Source organism: Corvus kubaryi, unplaced genomic scaffold, assembly GCF_017639235.1.
Source record: "Corvus kubaryi isolate FWS band 111438036 unplaced genomic scaffold, C.kubaryi_AGA036_p1.0 split1-37296, whole genome shotgun sequence".
Taxonomy (NCBI): Eukaryota; Metazoa; Chordata; class Aves; order Passeriformes; family Corvidae; genus Corvus; species Corvus kubaryi.
Window position 1 is genome coordinate 16,846,912 of NW_024582075.1, and position 21,495 is coordinate 16,868,406.

The following is a 21,495-nucleotide window of genomic DNA, read 5'->3' on the forward strand; positions in this document are numbered from 1 at the left end:
AAGAAGAAATTATTTCCCATGAGAGTTATGTCAACTTGGCTTCACAGAGGAAGTGTTTCAATGGTAAAAATTTCTGAAGTTTGTAAGTAGAGCAGATATGACATTCATAATAGTTTGAAAGCTTTAAACGGTTGCTATTTTTTTTCCTTTTAATGTTTCTTTCTAAATGTGATTCAGCCTTTTCTTCCTTAAGTTCTGTCTTCCCCCGATAAAATAAAATTACAAAAAACCCCAGTTGTTTGGATACAGACTCTTTTTTATTCTTATAAATAGAGTATTTACTCAAAGTATTTGCCTTAGGATAATTGGAACATGGGACTGAAGGGGACCTCAGGAAGTCATCTAGTCCATACTACTACTCGGAAGCACATATATTTAGGTTCTTGATCATGTGTTACTTATTCTCTGATACCTCTGTGTTTTCATATTCTCCCCATCGTCTGCATTGTGACTTAACATGCTACAAGGAAGCTTTTTCCCTGTTACATAACTCTGCCTTTCTGTGAATGATATCAATTACCAATTGTCTTAACAAGGAAAGGAATTAATCATGTCTTCTTTATCTCAACCTATTATGGATTTGAAGGCTGTTCTCATGCCCTGTAAAAATTTTTGTCTTCTAAATCAGACAAACTTTATTTCTTACACTTTTTCCTTGACTGTGTTTTCTTAATCTTCTCATTTATGTTCCACTTAATTCTTTGCAACTCATGTACTTCTTCCAGTTAAAGCCTTGCAAGCATCATTATCTCCTCTATATTACCGTAACACACAAAGGCATTTACTGTTTTTAATACAGGGTTGCATTTGGGATTGTTACTCAGTTTGAAGTCCACTGTGGCCTTAGGTCTTCTCTAATATTCATCAATCTTTCTCCATTTTATGTGGGTATATTTTGCTTTTTACTTCTGATATCTAGGACTGCATTTCTCTCTACTGTATTCTATTACTCATGTAACTTTTACCTTTTATCAGGTTTATTTATTTATCTTATTCCAGCCCTGCTCTGTAGAGTACCTGCAAACCCTTTAGCTCAAAACTGTATTCATTTACTTGTGCTTTCACATCCAGCTTGTTTACTGAAAATACTGGGCACTACTTCCCCAAGTAAACATCTGTGAGCTCATACCTCTTCCTCTTTTTTAGTGATAGCTGCAGTCTGCATTTGGGGGTAGAGTTTCTATCTGCTGCATACATGCTTCATGGCAATTTAATTTAGACCATGGTTTCCCTAGTTCATTTAGCACAGCCCTGTGGGACTCTGCTGAAGACTTGCATAGTCAAAATTCAACTTAATATCAAAATAATATGGTAATGGTTACTGCTCTAGTTTGCATGTAAATTAATTACTTTCTTCCTTTGTTTCAAACATTCCTACCCAAAACTTCTGTTGTTTTGTAAATCCTACTAATAGTGAGTTTGGCAAAAATAAAATACTTCCATATGTTCTGAAATGTTGTCAGAGGTCTCATGTAGTCACACCACTACATCAGGCTCTCAACCTTCTGGTTTGATGTTTCAGGAGATGGAGGGAAGGGTAAGGTAATGTTGACTTTTCTGGTTTAGTTCTAATCTTGCTTCCTTTTTTTTTTCTCTGTTGGAGTCGATCTAAAATGACTAAAAATCCAGCTGATAGGACAAGAGTGGCTCCTGCCATGTAGAAGCATGCTCTGTAATCTCCAGCCATGTCCACAATCAGACCTGGGGAGAAACAAATGACAGCAATGTGATTGATGGAGAACAGGCTAATGCAAATTAGCTCAGCAGTGTGAATATATCCTCTCACAAAGACAGTGTGCTGGCTATGTATTTGTCTTGCGGAGTTCTACATCATGAGCACATGGAACATCACCCCACTACAGCATTTTTGAAACACAATTCACATCTCATTGCTTTGTATATGTGCATTACTAGTGAAACAATATACTACACAGTTTGAAGCACTTTCCCACCTAAAGTGTGGCAGACAGTGCAGGTACTGGTGAAAAAGACAGACCATGCAGCTGTGTATCTGAGTAGCTCCATGTTCTGTGGTGTAGCTGTTGCTGTAATTTGGACCATAACTACAGCACGAGTCAGTTTAAAGAAGGAAAGGAGATTCGTCTGCTGGAGACAGAGTTGGAGAATTTGTCTGACGTGTTATGGGTTTCCGGTTCGTCATTTTACAAAGAGTCACAGATGTTAACAAAAAGACCATGGTTTTCAGGGAGCTTTAAGCCAACCAAAGTACGTAATGCCACTGTGTACTGTACTGAGAAATCTAGTATGGTAGTAGCGCTTCAGCAGTGTGTCAGCTGCCCTGTGGGTATGATGGCACATTCTTTTGTGGGCTGATGAAGGCTGCTTGCTTGTGGGAAGTTTGTCCATGTTTAGGGTACTTCCTAGCCCACATTCTAAACTAACATCAGCCCAGGAACCATGAACTCAAATGTTTTACATTTTACACTTAAAGGGGGAGAGGAGAGCTTGAGAGGCACTTAGGGTTCCTTGCTCTTCCATGCCTTCTTTGTAGATTACTAAATAGACAAAAAGGGGCCACACTGGTCCCCAGATAGTCAGTACTGGTGACCAGCCACTATAATCTGTATTTTATTCAGATCTTTCCAACACACTTTTGATACTGTTCTGTTTCAAACCCTCTACAGATCTTCCTGGTTCCTGTATTTTCAAAAGTGAGTTAAAATGTTCTAGTATTCAATCTGACTCATTTGCAACCTATCAGCGATGTCATTACCACAAAAGTCACTTGTAGTGCATGAGCAATGGTCTTTGGATGAGGAATCAGATCTGCATTGTACACAACACACAGGTCAATTTTTTTTGCCATATCACTTTTTAAAGTCTCTACAGCTTGCAGTTCCTTTGTCTCACATTTTTCCAAGATGACTATATCTCGTTGCCAGCCCATAAATCCATGTGCTGTCTCATTGTCTGGTCTTTCTTCCCACTGTTCTTATGTGCTGCCTTCCTCACTTATTATACTAGTTGGCTCAAATGATGTCTAAAAACAGCAGGCATCTCTCTGAATATTTCCTTGAGGTTTAATAGCCTAATGTTTCAGGCTGTTCAATTTGAACTTCTGTAGAAACCCTCCCAACAATATCAGCATTTCTGCAACATCACTAGTCTCAGATTTCAGTTTCTTCTCTGAAAGTGTGGGTCTGCTGCTTGTCCCAGAGGCACACTTTCATAGCAAGACAGTTGGTGGCCATCAAGTGGCATTATGTGAGATTCAGGAAGCAGGAAGTTCCACCATGTGAACCCTGCCTTTCATCCCTGTTTTCTCATTGAAAAGGTATCTCTAAAATCACAGAGAAGAGAGGGAGCAAGATATTTTGAAGAGGATTTAAAATGACTATTTCTTTTTTATATACATCTTGCTCAGATACCCCTGAGCTAAAAACCAGGGAAATTTGAGTGCAGATCCAGATCTTTTCAGTTTGGATTACCATTCCCCTTTCTTCTTGTAAACTGTATTTGGCATAGAGTTGTCTTAACTTACCCGCAAGAGGAGGCCCCACAAAACCTCCAGTGCTTCGAATGAGCATGAAAAGCCCTAGAGCACTGTCAAATTCTGGCATGCCTACAACATCTGCCAGCACTGTAATGTGAATGGCGACTGTTGTACCAAAGAAGAATCCGTAGAAGCCAGTGAATATTGCCAAGGAAAGATAATTGTTAGCCAGTGGCAACAGCATCAGGGAAGTACTGATCAGTGTAATCGTCATTGCCAGCAAATGAATGGTTTTGGTAATATGGAGGTTGGCATACCAGCCACACAGCAATCTGCCTCCAAAGTCCACTATAGCCAAAATGGATAGGAGGGATGCAGTCCATGATTCATCTATTCCCAGGCTGTAGCTAAGAGGAACTAAAAATAATGGAGGAACAAAAAAACTCATAGCGGCTAATACACCAAAAATGGCATAAAGTACAAATTCTGGTCGCCTCACAAGCATCCAGTTGAAAGTTTTGTGCGTGATAGGAGACTTATCTTCTTTGTCTCTCCTGGATGCGCCGTTGTGAGGTGGTGTTTCAGTTTTGCAATGGCTGGTCTCAAGGCAGCTGCTTGCCAGGGGTCGCATCAGTGTTCCACAGACACAAATATTGAGTTGGATGCCACCTATGATCAAGAGGGCACCTTTCCATCCATATTGACTAATCAACCACTGGAAAAATGGCCCAAACGTGAATGCAAAGGCACATTCTCCAGCACTGGCAATAGCATTGGCCAAAGCCCTTTTCTTGGAGAAATAGTGGCTAACAATGCTAATGGCTGGTGTCCACGAAAAGGAAATGCCAAGACCTGAAAATCACCAATAGAAATAGCACTGGTTAGACACTGTTGAGGTATTCTGTGAAGGTGGACATTAAAGCAGTCAGTGCTCCTACGTTTGTAAAGTTAAAAAGTGTTAGAAGGAAAACATTTTTGCCTAGCAGAAGCATGAGCTTAGCTGGATTAGATGTAAGAGTATATTTGTGATGTTATATTCTGTAAGTTGTATATATTCAAGCGAAAAAGCAGGAACATGAAGTATATACATTATTACGTTCTCACTTCAAAAAAAAAAAAAAAGAAGTTGGTTTCACAGCCTTGTCAGTGCATGAGAAATCACATGGTCATAGGGTTGAAGCTAGACAGATCTCAGTGTCCATGCTGTCTGCGCTAAGGTTGGTACTAGGTCAGACCAGCAGGTTAAGCTGAGCTGTGTTCAGGGTAGAAAGTGAGGCAGGACATGAAGGAAGCTGGTGTATTGCCTCTGTTTGCTCTTCATTCTCTCGCTCGACTGCTTTGAGCAAACTTAAAACCTGCTCTAACTTAGAGTTATTTTGATGTCTCCCTAGACTTCAGCAGCCCAGGACTGCCAACGGGCTCAAATTCCAGACATTTTCTCAGGCATCCAGTATGGAATTCAGAATGGTTTATATTATTCCCTGCTAGCTTTGCTTCCTGTTCCAGGAAAATCTGCTAGCTGTTGGAGACAATTTTCTGGCCTGGTTTTGCCTGGAGTAAAGGAAAGGATTGGAATCAAATGGAAGCCTGGGACTTTGTTCAAAACATAAGATAAGTTGATAGAAAGTACAAAATCTCCATGTCTTATAACTTCAGCACCCTTTATGAAGATTCTTTAAACCTTCACAAAGCTCTTGTCTCTGAATGAAAAATAAAATACTTAATTTTCTGCTTGCATATCATTTGCAGGTCCAAATTACTGGCATCTATTTGTCATCTTCATTGTTGCAGGTTTCCTGTACAAATTCTTATTTCCAGAGTGGGACGGGAGGGAAATCTCTTTTAAAGAGCATTGCTGGTTCTAGCTGCTCATAAAATCAAGATAGATACCAGATTTTAAAACTCCTACCACTAGCACCCTCAAATAATATGTTGTTGGAAGAAAGCCATAAAGCCATAAATTCATACCCTGTAGGAAGCCGGTCGTTGCATACATCCAGACCATGTTGAATCCAAAAAACCCCAGTGCCATTCCTGAAAAAGCCAGAAGTCCTCCAGTGATCACAACTGTCCGATGGGTGTATTGTACACATAGTGAACTGGCAACAGGGGCTGGATCAGCAGCAAAATTGGAGAAAGAAAAATACATTAGGAACAATAATCTGATTAACACAGCCAAATAAATAAAACATTTGGAGGAGGACTAGCCTTATAATGCTTGACACAAACAGCCTTAACTCTGCTGGATGGGGTAGGAGGTCAATCAAAATTTCAAAATTGTATCCTTGCTGTTAGAGAAATGACTGTCCCTGAGGCACAGATTTGAAAATATATTTAACATATGTGGACTCTTTTAAAGGGAAAGAGCATTTTAGTGCCTTCCTTATAGTAGGACAGTTCTACTGATTTTCATGTAGGTATACAACTACCAACACGACAGAACCTCATGGACTGTTTTAGCAGAAACTTCAGCCATAGAATCTATAGGTTCATCTATAAAAACTGTATTATTGAGAATATATTATTGATGTGGCTGGCATGAAAACTTTCTGGAGAAAACTAACTTTTGTTTTCTAGAATTTTGCAAAAATCAACCCTTAATGGAATTTTAAAAGTTTATAAAGGACCAAAAATTAGGGTTTATTTTGTGGTTATTGTTTTTACAGAAAATTGGCAGTTCATTTCTTAAATCATTATTTTAGTGGTACAGTTTCTCTCAAGAGACTGCAGGGACTCTTCAACAGAAGGGCAAAGGTGCAGGCGGTACAGATCTGATGTGCAGCTGCTGCTTTGGTCTCTAGTTGCTGTCTGGAAGCACCTGAAATGTCAGGCATATTTTTGCTTAATTAAGGATCAGTTTTACTGCCTGGCTGTTTTTCCATCAGCATCGCAGCGTTGAGTTCAAGGCCGTAGGATTTCTTTAAATAGCCATGGCCACTAGGGGATTCCCAAGTACCACCAGCTCCCTACAATGTGTTAAATATCCTGGCAGCTGGAGTTCGTGCATAAAACGGAATTCTGTTAACAAGGACCAGGCTTCTAAATTGAAGTAAGTAGGAAGACAATGATTAGGAGAGAGCAGCCAGCAAGGACACAGGATAACTTCCATGAAAGTGCTTGAAGACAAGAAAAAGATCTGCAGTTGGAGCAGGAATACTACCAAAACTCAATTTTTAAATAGCAAATAAGAATAAACAGGCAGACATTAAACATGGGGTAGCAAGAGAAAGAAAGAAGCTAGCCACAGAACTGGAAATGGGTAAAACAGCTGGACTCCAGAGTCTGAAAGGGTAAGGGCAACACACAGAAAATGTACAAGCAATGGAAAGGGATGACAACCAGAGTGCAAAGAGAAAGGTGTTGGGAGGTGTACATCAGTACCAAGAGAAGGCTGGTCAAGGTGATGGGGAGAATCCTTGCTCTAGTAAACTGAACAGCCTGTTGCAAGTGCAGACCTTGCGAGTGGAAGCACATGCTCTCCTTCGACACAAGAAACAGACCTGCTGTTGAAAGGATCCAAATGGGAAAAAATAATAATTCAGTGATCATCCTTCATACTGCCAAATACGCCAAATGACACTTAAGGTTTCCCAGAGATACATATTAAGAAAGAGTAAGCCAGGCATGGAAACATGATCAAAGAACTGGAGGCTCAGGTGATCTTCATCAGAAAGTCTTTTGGTCCCTATAAATGAAGCAAAGGCAGGAGAAGATGAGGACAATTATGTATTGACCTGAGACATTTATAAACTACTATACAGAAGGGGTTTGGAATGTTTGGCCATCAAGCTTTATTCACTGAAAGAGGATTATTTTCAAAGTATTTCAAAGGATGAAAAACAGTTTCTGCTGAAAATTATAGCTGCCTTTTTTGAAGTAGGCTGGCCTCACACTTGGCTAGGCAAATACGTTTTTGCTGGTTTATACTTGATATTAATGTGTCCTAAGCTGTATTCCTTGATACATTCCTATATAATGTAAATATATGTTATAACAAAACAAAACCTAACTGAAACAGGACTTCAAGGTTTTTCCTCCTATGGTGGCTTTTTCTTCTCATGAAGTTCAAATGCCTGAGTGACAAAATAGTATCACAATGTGTCAGTGATATGTCTAATTTGTAAACCAAATAGATAGATTACCATTTATTAATTTCTGTGGCCTGTGAAGCAGGTTTTTCAATGATTTTTTTTCAGTTAATTACATCTGTCACTGTAAAGCAAGCATCAAGGATAGCAGTTTATGGAACTGATAAAATCTTTTCAACTCATGACTTACTTTATCTTTTTACTTTGACTTTGGGTTACTCTTTTTTCCTTCTGAATACATTTTTCAAAGCAAGATCAGTTGCTCTTGATGTTTGGAAGTACTGCAGTTGCAAGCAATAGTACTGATAGGTGTGGACTGAGTAGGATGCATGTAATTATACAGTGTCTATGTAATGAAGTGTCTTCATAAACAAAATTATGATAGCATTTATTATGTAGGGATATTTACCTATTGCAACCATGTATCTCTATGAGAATATGCAGAGCAGACTTCACAAATTCTGTACAGTTCAAGCCTGCACATGTTTGGAATCCTCACCATCATGTGAAGGATCATGCAGTTTACAAGGGCACTAAGGACTCTAAACAACCAAGTTGAGTCAAATGCGGTATGTTTCATATTTTTCCCTCCTTCATTTGGTGAGATGTGGTATTTGACCTGTTCTCATAGCTCACTACCTTTAACTGGGATAGTTCACTCTCTCTTCTCCTACTCTCTGCTTGCATGGTCATGTCTTTGTTGACCTCTCTCTGGGTGAGCTGAAGTTTTTTTTTTTTTCTTTTTAACTCTTGGAGTCTTCTGGTAGATCAGTAACTTGGAATCATACTAACAGGGGTAAAGAAGACACAGGATTGGTAATACATGCAAAGAAAGGGGATCTTGGTGAAGATAAAAAGGAGAAGTGGAAAAAAGCAGGACTGACATTCATTCTGGTAGCAGATGGTTTACCTGCCAGACAGGGTCACAATCTTTATGTTTTGAAGTACTTTGAAAAAGTGACAGTCACTCTGAGAGATCAGTGAACTTGCACAAACTGGTTTAAGAGCTTGATTCAACAAGCTCTGTGGCTATTAGAATTATATCTAATGAGTTTAACTCAAAGCCTGTAGCAAAACTTAATCATGAGTTTAGGTACATGATGTTTTTTCAGGCAATCAGATTCCTGTGTCTATAGAGTTCTGTTATTAACCCATTCCATATCTGAGGCAGCAAATGCCAATTTTCTGTAAGAAAATTTTCTGTGTTTTTGATAGAGACAGAAGAAGGAAGTCGAGACCTTACATGTTTCTAGGTGGGTTTTTTTAAGGAAGATTTGCAAACTTGCTCGGGTAGTTAATACATTAAAATAAAATGCTAGAGGAGCACTACTACCTACCTCCTAAATGAAAGACAGCAACAGTTATTGATGTGATCCAGGAAGTGGTGCTTGCAAGTTCATCAAAGTGCTGCTGGATTTCAACAAAGAATAGACCAAAAGTCTTGAGGACAGCAACAGTGAGGCCCATCACCATGAAGGCTGACACTACCACAATCCATCCATAGCCACCGTCTGGTGGATTGCTGTCTTTAGCCTGCATGTTTTCTAATTCTCAGATCTTCTCTGGATTTTGAGGTGTTTTTTCTTTTTTTTTTTTTTCCTGGAGTGATAGTGATGGTGGTGAGGTTTTTTAAAAGATCTGCAAATTGGTAGAAGGCCCATTGTTAAAGAAATTAATTAAAATATTCTAGGAATGGCTTACACAAGTAATTACCAAGTTAAAACACAACATGCATTACAGTGGTTTGACTGAAAATATTACCTGGGGAACAGATGCCCCAAGAGACAGAAGACTGAATAAAGAAATTAAAGAAAAAAAAAAAATTCAAGTACAGAGTGAAGAAAACAAAAGAAGCATGCAGATGTGAACAAAGGAGAGAAGACAATGGGAAAAGATTCAGACATGAAGATTTTCAAAGATAGAAGAATTTTAGGGTCCTCAAAATTTTAGCATTTATAAATATTAATTGTTCCTGCACCGCCAAGCATTTTTGCCAAAATGGTTCACATCCATCCTTGTGAAGTTATATTCATAGGCAAGAACATCTTATTAAACATAAAATTGAAAAAGTGTATTTCCCCTTAAAAGTTCTGTGACAAACTTGCAGTAATCATGCAGCACATGGAGGACACGGGATCTGGCTGGAGGGAGAGAAACATTCATATATTTTTCTGGTTTCTTCATGGACACTAAATTCTGAGCAGGCATGCTGTACAAGATGCAGAAGACCAAAAAAGACCTATCTCAGGAGGAGAATGGGAACTTGAGATAGCTGAAGATGTACTGTACTTAAAATTACTCTTCCCTCTGTGCAGCTGGGAAAAATGAGCTGCATGAGGGAATCCATACCACTTGAAATTTTCAAAGGAGCAGTCACTAGTCCTGTGATGTGCTCCATTGAGGTACATGATCACAGGAGGACTTGAATCACTGCAGCAGAGTGGGGAAAAGAAGCCATCAGAGCCTTGTAGGGATCAGAAGAAAGATCATTCTACTGCCATGGGTCTGGACTGATGCGGCACTGGACACATTTGCACATCCTAAAAAATCTTAGAACAGCCACAAGAGAGGGAGAGACTGCCTTGTGTTGAGGTCTATATGAAAGAATCATGTAGGTTTTCATTCCCACAGTTTCTGAGTGACCTTAAGCAAGTTGTTTGATCTTGCTGTGCTTGTTTTCCCAGTTATCAAATGCAGCTGATACTTTCAAAGGTCATAAATTTTGTAAAGTTGGAAGCATTAATACTTGTATTAGTGCTCAGTTACTATAAGAAAGTACAGAAATTATATCAAGCTGTAGCCATGTCTTCTGACAATTGAAGCAGCGTGGTCATAATTTTGTTTGAGGCCCGGAAGAACATAAAAAGGATGCAACACTCAAGCTAAATGAGCCTGCCTAGGTAGAGTGATACTGATATTTCTGCATTCTGCATGAACATGCCTGGGCAAGAGATTACGATTTGTGCCACAAGTCAGATAGAAGAAATCCTGCTATTTACCAGGCAGCACCCAGACTAAAACAGGCATGATAAAATCTATTTCCTGACACCACCCAGCACCCTTCACTTACATTAAGCAAACTCTGTCCCAGTAGGAATATAAACTGGCCTTACTGCTCACAAAACTTAAATGAACAGCATGTTTCCTTACGACAAATATATCTTTTATGTCACAGCTCAGAATTCAACCTTCAGTTCCTTTCAATGTTGTTACATGTAACTCCAAAATGAAATTACTATTTCAGTTGCATTATTAATTAATGAGGTTGTTATTTTCCAGCAGCCCTACAGATTTGAAAGCAGTGCAGCTACATACTATAGGGAATTGTTGGAATGCCAGAAGGGGGTAGAAGAAACATAGATATTACAATAAGGGAACTTGTTTCTGACACCATGCTTTGCTTTCTTCCTCCTTCACTTGCAAGAGAAAGTTTATTATAAGATGATGCAATGCAAACACCCTAAGCTGAAAAAAACCTACATAGGATCTCCTTTTGCTCTTAGCTATTGAGTAATGGTAAGCAGTAAGGTATTAATATCTTCACTTACTCATTTTGTCCCTGGAGCTAACCTTCTAAATAAAAAGGAGTAAAGACCTGTAGAGAAACTGCTCCTTCTGTTGTGCCTGGCCATACACAAGATCCCTCAAAAATTTAAAGCTGTGCCTAGAAGCATAATCATTCTGTCTAGCATCCCACTGACTCCTACCTCCAAGATTTCTCCTGGCAGCTGGAACAGATGTCCTGTGAGACAGGGGCTTAAATCAGGAAAGCCTGTGCTTGGTGTGTGCATAAGCAAGAGCAGGCAGCTCTGTTAGTAGTGTCATTATGTGCATGGCGAAATTTGCCAGGAGGAACGTGAGCAAGAGTACAACCTTTATCTTTGCACCTGGATAGCTACAAAGGCACATTCTGAGGCACCGGGGCTGTTCCTCTATTCATGCTCTGCAAGTTCTCCAAGCTGTTTCTGCTTTGATTCATGTCAGTGATTCAAAAAGCTTATCAGACAATTGTAAAAATAAATTATAAAATGCTTATCTCACTGCTTGCATTTTAGGGTGCCACATAAACTTGTAAAGACGGATACTTGTTTTACTTGGTTATCTTGTGCTCCATATTCTAATTTACTTTTTACAAAAGAGCAAATGAGTTGAATACATTTGCTGCCCATTTTAAAACAATTTGGTGGTGGAATCAAGAAAAGACTGTTGTTAGTATGAATCCTAAACTTCTTGTTCTAATGCAACTCATACATAACACCCCCCCAAGTAAGTGTATTCACTCTCTCTGAATGGAGGCTGAGTGAGCTTCTTGTGAGCTGGTGATACTTTACAGATATAGGTTCCCCAAGAAGACAAAAAAAGGCAAGTTTCAAGTTTTTCTACACTGAGATAAAGAAATATGACTTGGTAATGGGTATTTGGTTTGGGTTTCCAGTACAAGTATTGTACTTTACCTTGGATTTGGACTTACCAAAAAAGAGAAAAGGAAGAAAAACATACTTAACATATACAGATACAAAACTACTTTTACCAAAGGCTGATACCTTGAAACAGGAACTATATAAAACTAAATACAAAATAGATCTTTAATTAATTAACAACAGATTAAATAATATAGTCTTGTTTTATTGATTGTATTAGAAGTAAGATGGAAAGAAACAAGGAAATCAATCGTAATTTATGTTGAAACTTCCTCCACACTTGTGCCTTGGTACTCAGGCAAGGAACAGGCACTGTGTCACATTCAGATACCCTATGATTTTCATCTAACACTCAGACTGGCTCTGGCTGATGCTCACCTGTCACTAGAGCCTCAACTACAACAGAGTCGTACTAATTACTGCTCCTCAGACACAAATTCAGGAGGAACTCTTCATTAACTCTCCATTTCCTTTCTAACTTCAGAACATCGTTTTAGAAGGAGTCAGTCTAACATGATCTATAACAGTTTATTGACAAAGCACATTAGGATGGAAAAGCGGGGCTGAATGCTCTGAGCAACCACTTAGAAGTAACAAAAATCAAGTATTGCATCAAGAAATTACCTTATTCAGGTAGCCAAGGCTTGTATGTGATACGAAGCTCTTCCTTCACCTTCCAGTTGTATGTAAGTTCATGAGTTGTGCTGCAAACCACCAGGTCATCTTTCTCACCAGAGCTACCATCTGGCTATCTGAGCAAACCAATCTGTCTCCCTCAGAATGCATAAGCATCGGATTTTATAAGAATCCCTTCCTCCCCTCCTCAAAAGTCATTTGACTCCACCTATATTCAGAAAAATGAAGTTCTGTCCTGACTAGAGATCAGAGAAGCAAAATGAGGAATGGGTGGAGGAAACTAGAGGAGGAAGGCAGATTTTGTTATGTATCTGCCCTGTACTTATACTAGCCTTGGACTGCTGTCCACGTTTTTTATTGAACTCAACTACTGGACCAACCAGAACTCTCCTGTGTTCTATGGCATTTACTGAAAATGTTTACTCAAATTTGAAATTCATTTGTGGCTTCCCTATGATTGTGCTGTTGGACAGATATTGGCTACAGTGAGCATCACATAGACTGCAGCAACTAAAGAAGTTATAGGAAGCCTGAATATGCTCTCCTGAGCATGATACATGCATGTTCAGAACCTTTCACCACATCAGAGCAGTGCCTTAGTTCTGAGATTTAAGGGCCCACAGTTAAATACTGCTGGACCTCATAAAACTTTCCTCTCCCAGCTCTCACTGCTAGTTTATTGTAACTTATTCCCTTTCCTACCAATTTGTCTTGCACCAAAGTTGTGGCGGCTGTACTGCTACTGTAATTGTTGGGGAGGCAGGGTGGGTTTTTGCTTGTTGCTTTTTGTAATATTTTTATTTACATGTTTGTGTACTTACTTCATGACTTGATCAGTAACTTGTGTAATTTGCGTGTGCTAAGGGGAAGTATAAATATGCAGTTGACCTGCATAACTAAGAAACAGATGTATTTCATATTTTTGGCATATTTGAATGGGAAGCCAGCAAGTTTGTGTGGTGACATCCTAATTTTCTTTTGCTGGGAAAATTCTCTAGAGCTATTTTTTAGGGCTGGAGAAGTCAAAATCATGGCAAAGGAAAATTATGGGGTAGTTTTTGAAGTGGAATTAGTGTGCAGTCTTGATATAAAAGTTGCTGCCACTCCTACTTCACCTTCCTGCTACCATGTGGGTTTTCATACAGTGAACCAGACTGGTGAACTGACCCTTCCTCTCACTACACTGGGGCAGTTTCCCGATTTGGAGAAATTCCCTCTGCATTTTTTACAATGCAGAAGGCAGAAAAAAAGTAGCTAGGAATGAAACTTGGCAGATGAGACTGCTTAATCCAGAGAAGAAATTCACATGGCAGTTGTATACAATTAGTGTATCCACATGCCCTATGAGCCAACCAAATTCTGACCCATGATGTTGCTGGGCGCAGGGGTGTGACTAATTGGCCTACAGTTCCTCTGGTGTTCCTGATTGCTTCTCTAAAAACAGTGGTTATGCTTCCCCTTTGCCAGTCATTGACAACATCACCAGACTGCCACGACTTACTTCTCAAATAGGACATTGTGGCTTAGCCATGTCCCCTGCCCATTCCCTTAGAACCTGCAGGTTCATCCTAGAACCTGCTTGTCATCCCTTAGAACCTGCTTGTCATCCAGACAAGCTGCCTGGGTTTTTGCCTGACTTCCTCCTCATTGTCGGGATGCTTGGAATATAGGTGGCCCTTGAATATTATATTATAGTCATGGGAGTTCAAGTCTATAGACAAAATAATAAAGTCTAGAATATTTCACTGGTCAGTCCATCAGACTATTTTTAACATTATATTCACAAAATTACTGGGGATTATGTGCAAAGGAATACCATCATGGCCTGTCACGACTCTGGTTTAAAAACAGAATGGTCTTAGTGGGACTACACTGAATGTTCATTTTCTACAGTCCTTCCTACTAAATACATTTAGTCTTTACTCATATCATTTAGTTTGGGTTATCCAGAATTACTGTTACGAATTAATACCATAGTAGAATTTGCTCATCTGATCAGGCTAAAATATTTTCAGAGTTTTCTGGCAACACATGGAATCTTTATGCTACACCTGTGTACAGTACTTCTCCTTAATCATCTATTGTTTTTCTCCACATGTCAAATTTACAAATAAAATTTAAGTATCTCTTATTTCTACTTAAGAAATGAGAAAACTGTAGACTGCACTTGTATTAATACTGCTTATACTGTTTCTTGTTCAACATTTAAGCATTTTAGAAAACTCTTATGTCTTTCAGGTTTCCATTCATACACTGGAGAAAAAAAAATTTATTCCAGCTGGCAAGAAGAATCACTTCTGCTCAGATCTAGTTTGTCAGCTCAGCTTTCACTAATTCCAAGGGTTAGCTTCCACTTTAAGTGCTTGAGTAAGCACAAAATATGTTCACAGGTAGACTGCTTCATGAAACATTTGGTGTAGAGTGAAATGAGAATCTCCCTGGAACATCTGTACTTCAGATAATAACAGTGATTCATGATTATGAAGAGATTATGCTTACATGCTGTCCAGTCAAGTCATAAAGAAATACTTAACCATCCAGGAGTTAGTGGGTCTTGGCTTTTATTACTAGACTCACAGAATGAAACTGGCAATGGTTTAAACAGAGGCTGGATATATATGTATTTCTAAAATGCCTTTTTCTCAATATTCTCAAAACTGAAAGTAGTGACTGTGTTCTCTGCTGCTGTAAATTATTTCAGTTCCCTGATTTCAAATTTACTTCACCCCTTTCACCACCAGAGAATTTCTTCACAGATTTCTCAGTTGGAACAGGGCTGCCTTTGAAGAAGATACAACATCTCTATCTATTGCCTGTTTATTATTATTACTGTAGTATATATAAAATGTGGGAAACACGTCTCTGAAATGTAATTCTTATTTAAATAAACTGCACAAACGTAGAAAGCCAGCCTGGCACAAATACACACAGATCCTGGCAAAGTCTCCTTGTAGTCAGCTGTGCTCAGATGGAAAGGCAGAGACCTTATGAAACCATGCCTCCTGCATTCATCAGTCCTTGGTGGTAACCATGCTTGTCCCTCTACCTGGAACTACCAGCTCTTATCACATATATCCTCTTTTTTTTTTTCCCTGACCAAAGTCTTCTGACAGCACTGACAAACGGATAGTAAACCAAGATAAAACATCACCAGGTCATATGATTTGTCAACTAAGAGAATATTGATTGAATAACTGAATCTAAATGACTGTTTGATTTGTGGTGTTAAGTGATTACTGATGTAATATGAGTAGCCTGAACATAAATATTCTCAGGACTGTGTGCAGGAGAGATAGTAGATGAAAGGATTGGGAAACTATTATATAAGAAATAAACAGGCTGACATTACTGTCAAAATAGATGACATGGGATGCTAAATGAACCTGGGTAAGAAATGTGAATGAGTGTGGAGGTACTCAAGGTCTTGAAGGAAAAAACCAGTTTTACCTTGATGTGATTAGAGAAGAACAACCAGGGTGGTGATTCAGTTGCATAAAGTTAGGATGACGAAGGAGGTGATTGCTAGCGTTTTATGGAGATAGGATAACTGGCAGTGATAGCTGGCAGATACCAGAGGGGCTAAAGAGCAGAAAGTGGTAGCAAACAAGCGGGTGATTAGGGTTTTTCAGAATCTGTCAGACTGTAAAAAGTGAGCTATTTAATAGATAAAGAGGAATAAGTGTCTTGATTTTGGACTGGGTTCTGGCCATCCTATTATCAGTTTAACAAATTCTTACTAGTTTAATATTGACTGAAGCTTTACAGGCTTGCAACAAATGAAGAAAAAGCCTTCTGTCCTGAAATTACAGTCAGGTGTGCTGATTGCTCCCCACTCCAGGGCAATATCAATCCCTGGCCTTCCTTTATAACAAAGGGAATGCTCAGCCTGCATGGAAACGGGGGCAGGGTATCTACAGGGAAGAAGGTTACATAGAGCCTGACTTGGCTGCAAAGGGAGGGTATATTCATCTAAACAAAGGTTGTTTGTTTTGTTTTTCAACAAGCAATAATCAGTTCATTTTCTCTGTGTAATTCTTGGTTGTGATTATAGCTTCCATTACAAAATAATAGGGTAAGAAGAAGAGGGGGCACACAAAATGAGTACTGCTAAACAGGGAAGAGGGAAAGGTACTGCTAAACAGGGAAGAGGGAAAGGCACTGCTTAACCTTATCAAAACAAAATGGTTAAGTACAGTGCTGATGCAAACAAGAGTCTCTCTGTGCCCTATCAATCTAGCATCTGTGGGTGGCTTCTTCCACTTCCTGTTCTGAAATAAGTGACCAGAGTTTAATCATTCTGCTTTAATTACAAGATGAAGGTGAAAATGCCCAATTCTTGGGTATGTCAGGAGTGTCAATGAGGCATTTTCTGTCCTCGTACCTTAGGAAAGAGATGGATGTGTTGGCTAAATGAGCCCTAAAAGTTGTCTGGTTGATACCTGGGATGGATTTTTACAAGGAGTCAGCTGAGAACACAGACATTAAGGGATATAAGCTCATAAGACTTCCTGCGCTATTTTCTTAAACCAGCCTGTGACACACTGTGCTATCCATTGTGAAGTTATGATAAAGTGAAGAAATAAAGCCCAAGAAGAAGAAATGCAAACTTCCTTGACAGCATGAAGTGTGCCTGTATAGAAGAGTTTTCACAGTGAACAGCTGCTTGTATTGAACTGAATACAAGGTTACACAAGGGTACACTGTATTTCTGTAAGGATGGATTCTTGCACCGAGGTCTTAAAATATTCTTTCTAGTTTCGTTTCTAAGACTAGGATAGCAACAGACAATGAAGAAGAATGCCTGTCGACTCAGAGCAATACTGAATGCTTACCAAGTTTGCAAGGCAAACATTTTCAAGCTTGCAGTACACAGAATGAGAGCCAGGCCACAATTAAGGGATGGGAACAGGACTGTCAGTAGTAGTGACCAAAAAACCCACCTTGAAGACAGGGCAGGAAATTGATTTAATATGAGCTTCTAGTTACAACACTGTGGCTACAGGAGTGAGGTAACTGATGGATATATGGTTGAAGAGATGATAGATCTGTGTCTGAGGGAGGAGTGAAGATTGATCTCCATTATGGCAGGAAGGCTCAGTGATCCAACACCACTTTCTGTGCAGGGAAGAAAGATTTTTCCAAGCCCACGTGTCACTAAAGAAAGGCTGACATAATAGGCCCTGGAAATTCAGAATGTAAAATCTCATTCTTCTTCCTCACAGGATTTCCTGCTCAGTCCAAATTTCATTTCAAGCTAGTCTGTCAGAGAAACTGTGGGACACTAAGTGGATGGCTGGAACATGCTGCAGTGACAGAACCAGATTCCCAAGACAGCTGGACAGAACTGTCAGTTCAAAGCTGTGGCAACATGCTTACGTTAAAGCAAATAAACATCTCTGACTCCCTGCAGAGTAGCAATGATTTTACCTTTGTATTTGTCACTGGTGTAGGTGTCGCGATACCACTTCTTTTGGTTTACCAATGCAGGAAAGTTACTAGAAAACTTGAAACCATCAGAATGGTTAGTAGGAGAATGAAAGGGCTTGAAAATCAACAGTTTGTAAAACTCAATGATGAATGTAAAAGGGGTCTTGATCACAATGTATTAATACCTACAGTGGACTAGAAATCTTGTAACAAAGGGATTTTCAATTTTTCGGTCAATGATGCAGGAGGATTTGATGGATAGGAAATGGAAGCTAAGAAATTAATACTGCAAGTGAGTCACATTTGAATAAGAAAGGTGACAATGGGAACAATTTACCTACTACTTCATCACTGTTTATTTTTAATCAAAACTGAATGGTATTCTGACGATAGTGTTCTAGTTCTCTTACCATAAATAGCTGATGGTGGCCTTAGCATATAAAACATTCATATCTGTACTTTTCTGTTAAGCAAGAATGTTAACCTGCTATGACTTAACTTGTGTCTGCTACTAAATTAGAAAAAACAAATCCAACCCGTAGTCCTTATGGATAAGGAATTGCCTTTTTACTTTTTCTGCTTAAAACAAGGTTTACAAGTATGATTTATGCTCAGTGAATACAGGATTTTCCTCTTTTGTGAGCTGACAAAATGAACTAGCTTGGATTGCAAGATACTAGGTTAAACACCAGCCTTCTTGACATAAAGTCAAACTGAATTTATGCTGAATAATTTGATTGGAAATTAAATCCAATTATCTTAAATCGGCCATTCCAGACTAACAGAGCAATAAAGGGCACTGTGTTTGTTGATTTATTTGACCCTGATGTTACAATCATGTCAAAACATGTAAGCACTATAATTCCAGCTTAATTCATATCGCACAGTACCCTCCCAAATGTTTTGCTCAGAACAGGTGATAAAAGGGCTGTCGGTCTTTCAAACATGGGAAATCTTTCTGATCTAAAGCAGAAAATTACTTCTGAATTTTGAATTGACAGAATTTTAAAAATTGTTTTGATCTATAGAATATGACTGTCACCAAAACCAGTACAGTCAAGTCTTTTTCTTAACTGGGGGTGGTTTAATGTTCCTATATTGCCCAAAGAATAAAAGGAAAAAGACCATTAAGAAAACAATGAAATTTTTCTACAGTTCCAATCCTCAGGTAAGCATAGAGCCAAAAGAAAGAAATGATGTGTAGCTCCTCTTTCTCAAACTGTGCACAATGCTCCAGATCAATAATGTAGGCATAGTAAAACTGGTATGTAACAAAATATGTTGCTGGAGAGCAACTGGCCCTGCAAAAAGCTGCTTAGGTGAGTCTTTCAGGAGTGGTAGTCCCTAGTACTTTAGCACTGATGATATTATCCATGAAATCAAAATAAAAGATGAAAGTCCATATTTGACTCCTTGTTTGCCTTCTCTATACAACTTCAAGACCTACACAAGAATTTCAAAGGAGAAACTGAGACGTACACTCAATAGTGAGCTTTCTTTAAAACCATATTTTCTTATGTATATTTCTGATACTACCTTAACATCATACAGATTATGAATATAACATTTTCAACGGGCAGTTTCCATTCCATTCCATATTGGGGGATCACATTTTATTTTTTTGTTTTGTTTTGTTATTTGTGTTGCAAGCCTTTCACTGGACTAATTATGCATTGGTATTTTTAAGAAAAAATGTATACTGGAATTTTTCATAGTAGTTTCTAATGTAAAATCTGCTTTTGAGGACCTAATCTGTAGGTTTGTTTGTCTGCTTGTGAAGAGAGAGGTAACATAGGTGAGACAAAAGCAGAAAGGAAAAAAAACTGAACAAAACAGAATAAACCAAATCTCTCAGCCCAGAACTATGTTACTGGGTCATAGCATAATCTGGAGTTGTAAATCATAAATTGTCATGAATAATCTTGTCTGTACTGAGTATGCAGTGAAGCAAATGAGAAAACTCACTAAGCCTGAGTATGGAAATTTCCTAAAGCACCTGGGGTGTGCAGAGAGCATAGTCATCACCTTTCAGTTCACCACTTTTTCAGACTTTTTAATTCCAAAGGGTATTGCAAATCCTATTAGTTTTCATTTAGCAACAAGGGCAGGGTAGAAAGCAGCAGTGTTCAGTGTTTATCTGCATCACTGGATTTATTAAAACTCCCATTTCTCTAGATCACCTCATTACATATTTTGTTTCCAGATTATGTCACAAAGCATCAAAAATAAGTATCTTTCAGGATATCTTAAAACATGGTGAAGTACATTGGAAAGCAGTATGGTAAAGATAGGGAAAATGACCACCAAAGAGGTCTGTGCCATCATCCAAAGGCAGTGTGAGAGCAGGCAGACGTGTTTTCTTCCCGGGAGAATGGTGTGAAGTGCTGCATGAGTGACAGTCTTCATCACAGCTTGGGCCCCATCCTCAAAGGTTCTCTCCTTGGCATGAGTTCCCTGGAAGCTGCTATTCACTAGCACCTCCTGGCACTATTGCTCTGCACCCCAGCCTAATTGAGCTCCAGTCTGGGCAGTGCTACAGCTATGAAATGCCAAAGATACAATGCAATGGAGGGGGAAACCCAGCCAGAACCACCAGTGGTGTGACTTCATTTCTGTGAGGCACCTGGTGTGCTGCCCTGTGGCACTCTGCTGCTCCCCTACGTGGCACCACTTTTACTTTTGTGAACTTTGTTTTAATGAAAACCAGACCAAACAACCAACCAACCAACTAAAAGAAGCAGGAAACCAGGAAAAGCCTTCCACACCTTCACAAGCAAGGCAGTGCAGCACACAATGCACGGGGCAAGCAGGGTCAAGTGGATGCTCACCCTGTAGCTGTGGCTGGACAGAGGGCTCACGGCTTCACTGCTGCCGGGCCACCGTTCTCCACAGGAAACCACTGCTGAGGGCTTCCCCGCCTCGGTGTGTAGCCAGACACAGGCCTAAGCTGCACTGGCTGTGCCCAGTTACGAGCTCCTCAGGACAAGAGAGACATGGAGTTCCGGGAGCAGGTACAGTGGAGAGCAACAAAGATAACTAAAGAACTGGAGCATCTCTCTTATGAGGAAGGGCTGAGAGACATGGGTTTGTTCAGCCTCAGGAAGATGAGACTGCAAGGGGAGCTCATCAGTGTCTGCAAGTGTCTGAAGGGAGGGTGTCGGAGGACGGACCAGGCACTGCTCAGTGGTGCTGAGCGACAGGACAAGAGGCAACGAGCAGAAAATGATGCACAGGAACTTCCACCTGAACATGAGGAAGAACATTTTACTATGTGGGTGACTATGCGCTAAAACAAGAGAGGCAGTGGAGTCTCCCTCACTGGGGATATTCAAGAACAGTAAGGAGAAATCCTATGCCAGGTGCTCTGGGATGACCCTGCTTGAGCAGGGAGGTTGGAGCAGGTGACGCCCGCTGCTCCCTTCCACCCTGACCCACCCTTGCCGATCCGCGGAAGCGGCGCCCCCGCCGG

General features: G+C 39.6%; 2 protein-coding genes and 1 long non-coding RNA gene across 4 annotated transcripts in view; 2 read left to right on the top strand and 1 right to left on the bottom strand.

Annotated features, from left to right (window-relative positions):
* Positions 1-211: 211 nt before the first annotated feature.
* LOC121657390 (monocarboxylate transporter 13-like) lies at positions 212-9,579 on the bottom strand. Of its 2 annotated transcripts, none has more exons than XM_042013064.1 (4): positions 8,880-9,579; positions 5,423-5,566; positions 3,503-4,306; positions 212-1,701 (listed from the first exon to the last, which is right to left on the bottom strand). In XM_042013064.1, the coding sequence occupies exons 1-4, from the start codon at positions 9,079-9,081 to the stop codon at positions 1,490-1,492; spliced, it is 1,362 nt and encodes a 453-aa protein (XP_041868998.1). In that variant the 5' UTR covers positions 9,082-9,579; the 3' UTR covers positions 212-1,489. The 2 variants fall into 2 exon arrangements, with proteins under 2 accessions (XP_041868998.1, XP_041868997.1); XM_042013063.1 differs by lacking the exon at positions 8,880-9,579 and adding an exon at positions 6,955-7,118 and having other exon boundaries at positions 214-1,701.
* LOC121657391 lies at positions 7,967-19,428 on the top strand. The gene is made up of 2 exons (XR_006013604.1): positions 7,967-8,111; positions 17,822-19,428. It is a non-coding gene; the product is annotated as an uncharacterized LOC121657391 (long non-coding RNA).
* Positions 19,429-21,106: 1,678 nt separating this feature from the next.
* Positions 21,107-21,495, top strand: part of ERMP1 (endoplasmic reticulum metallopeptidase 1) — a 21,596-nt gene continuing 21,207 nt past the window's right edge. The window contains exon 1 of the mRNA XM_042013184.1: positions 21,107-21,301. Within this exon, the coding sequence (XP_041869118.1) occupies positions 21,107-21,301 (195 nt within the window). The remainder of the gene's footprint in view (positions 21,302-21,495) is intronic.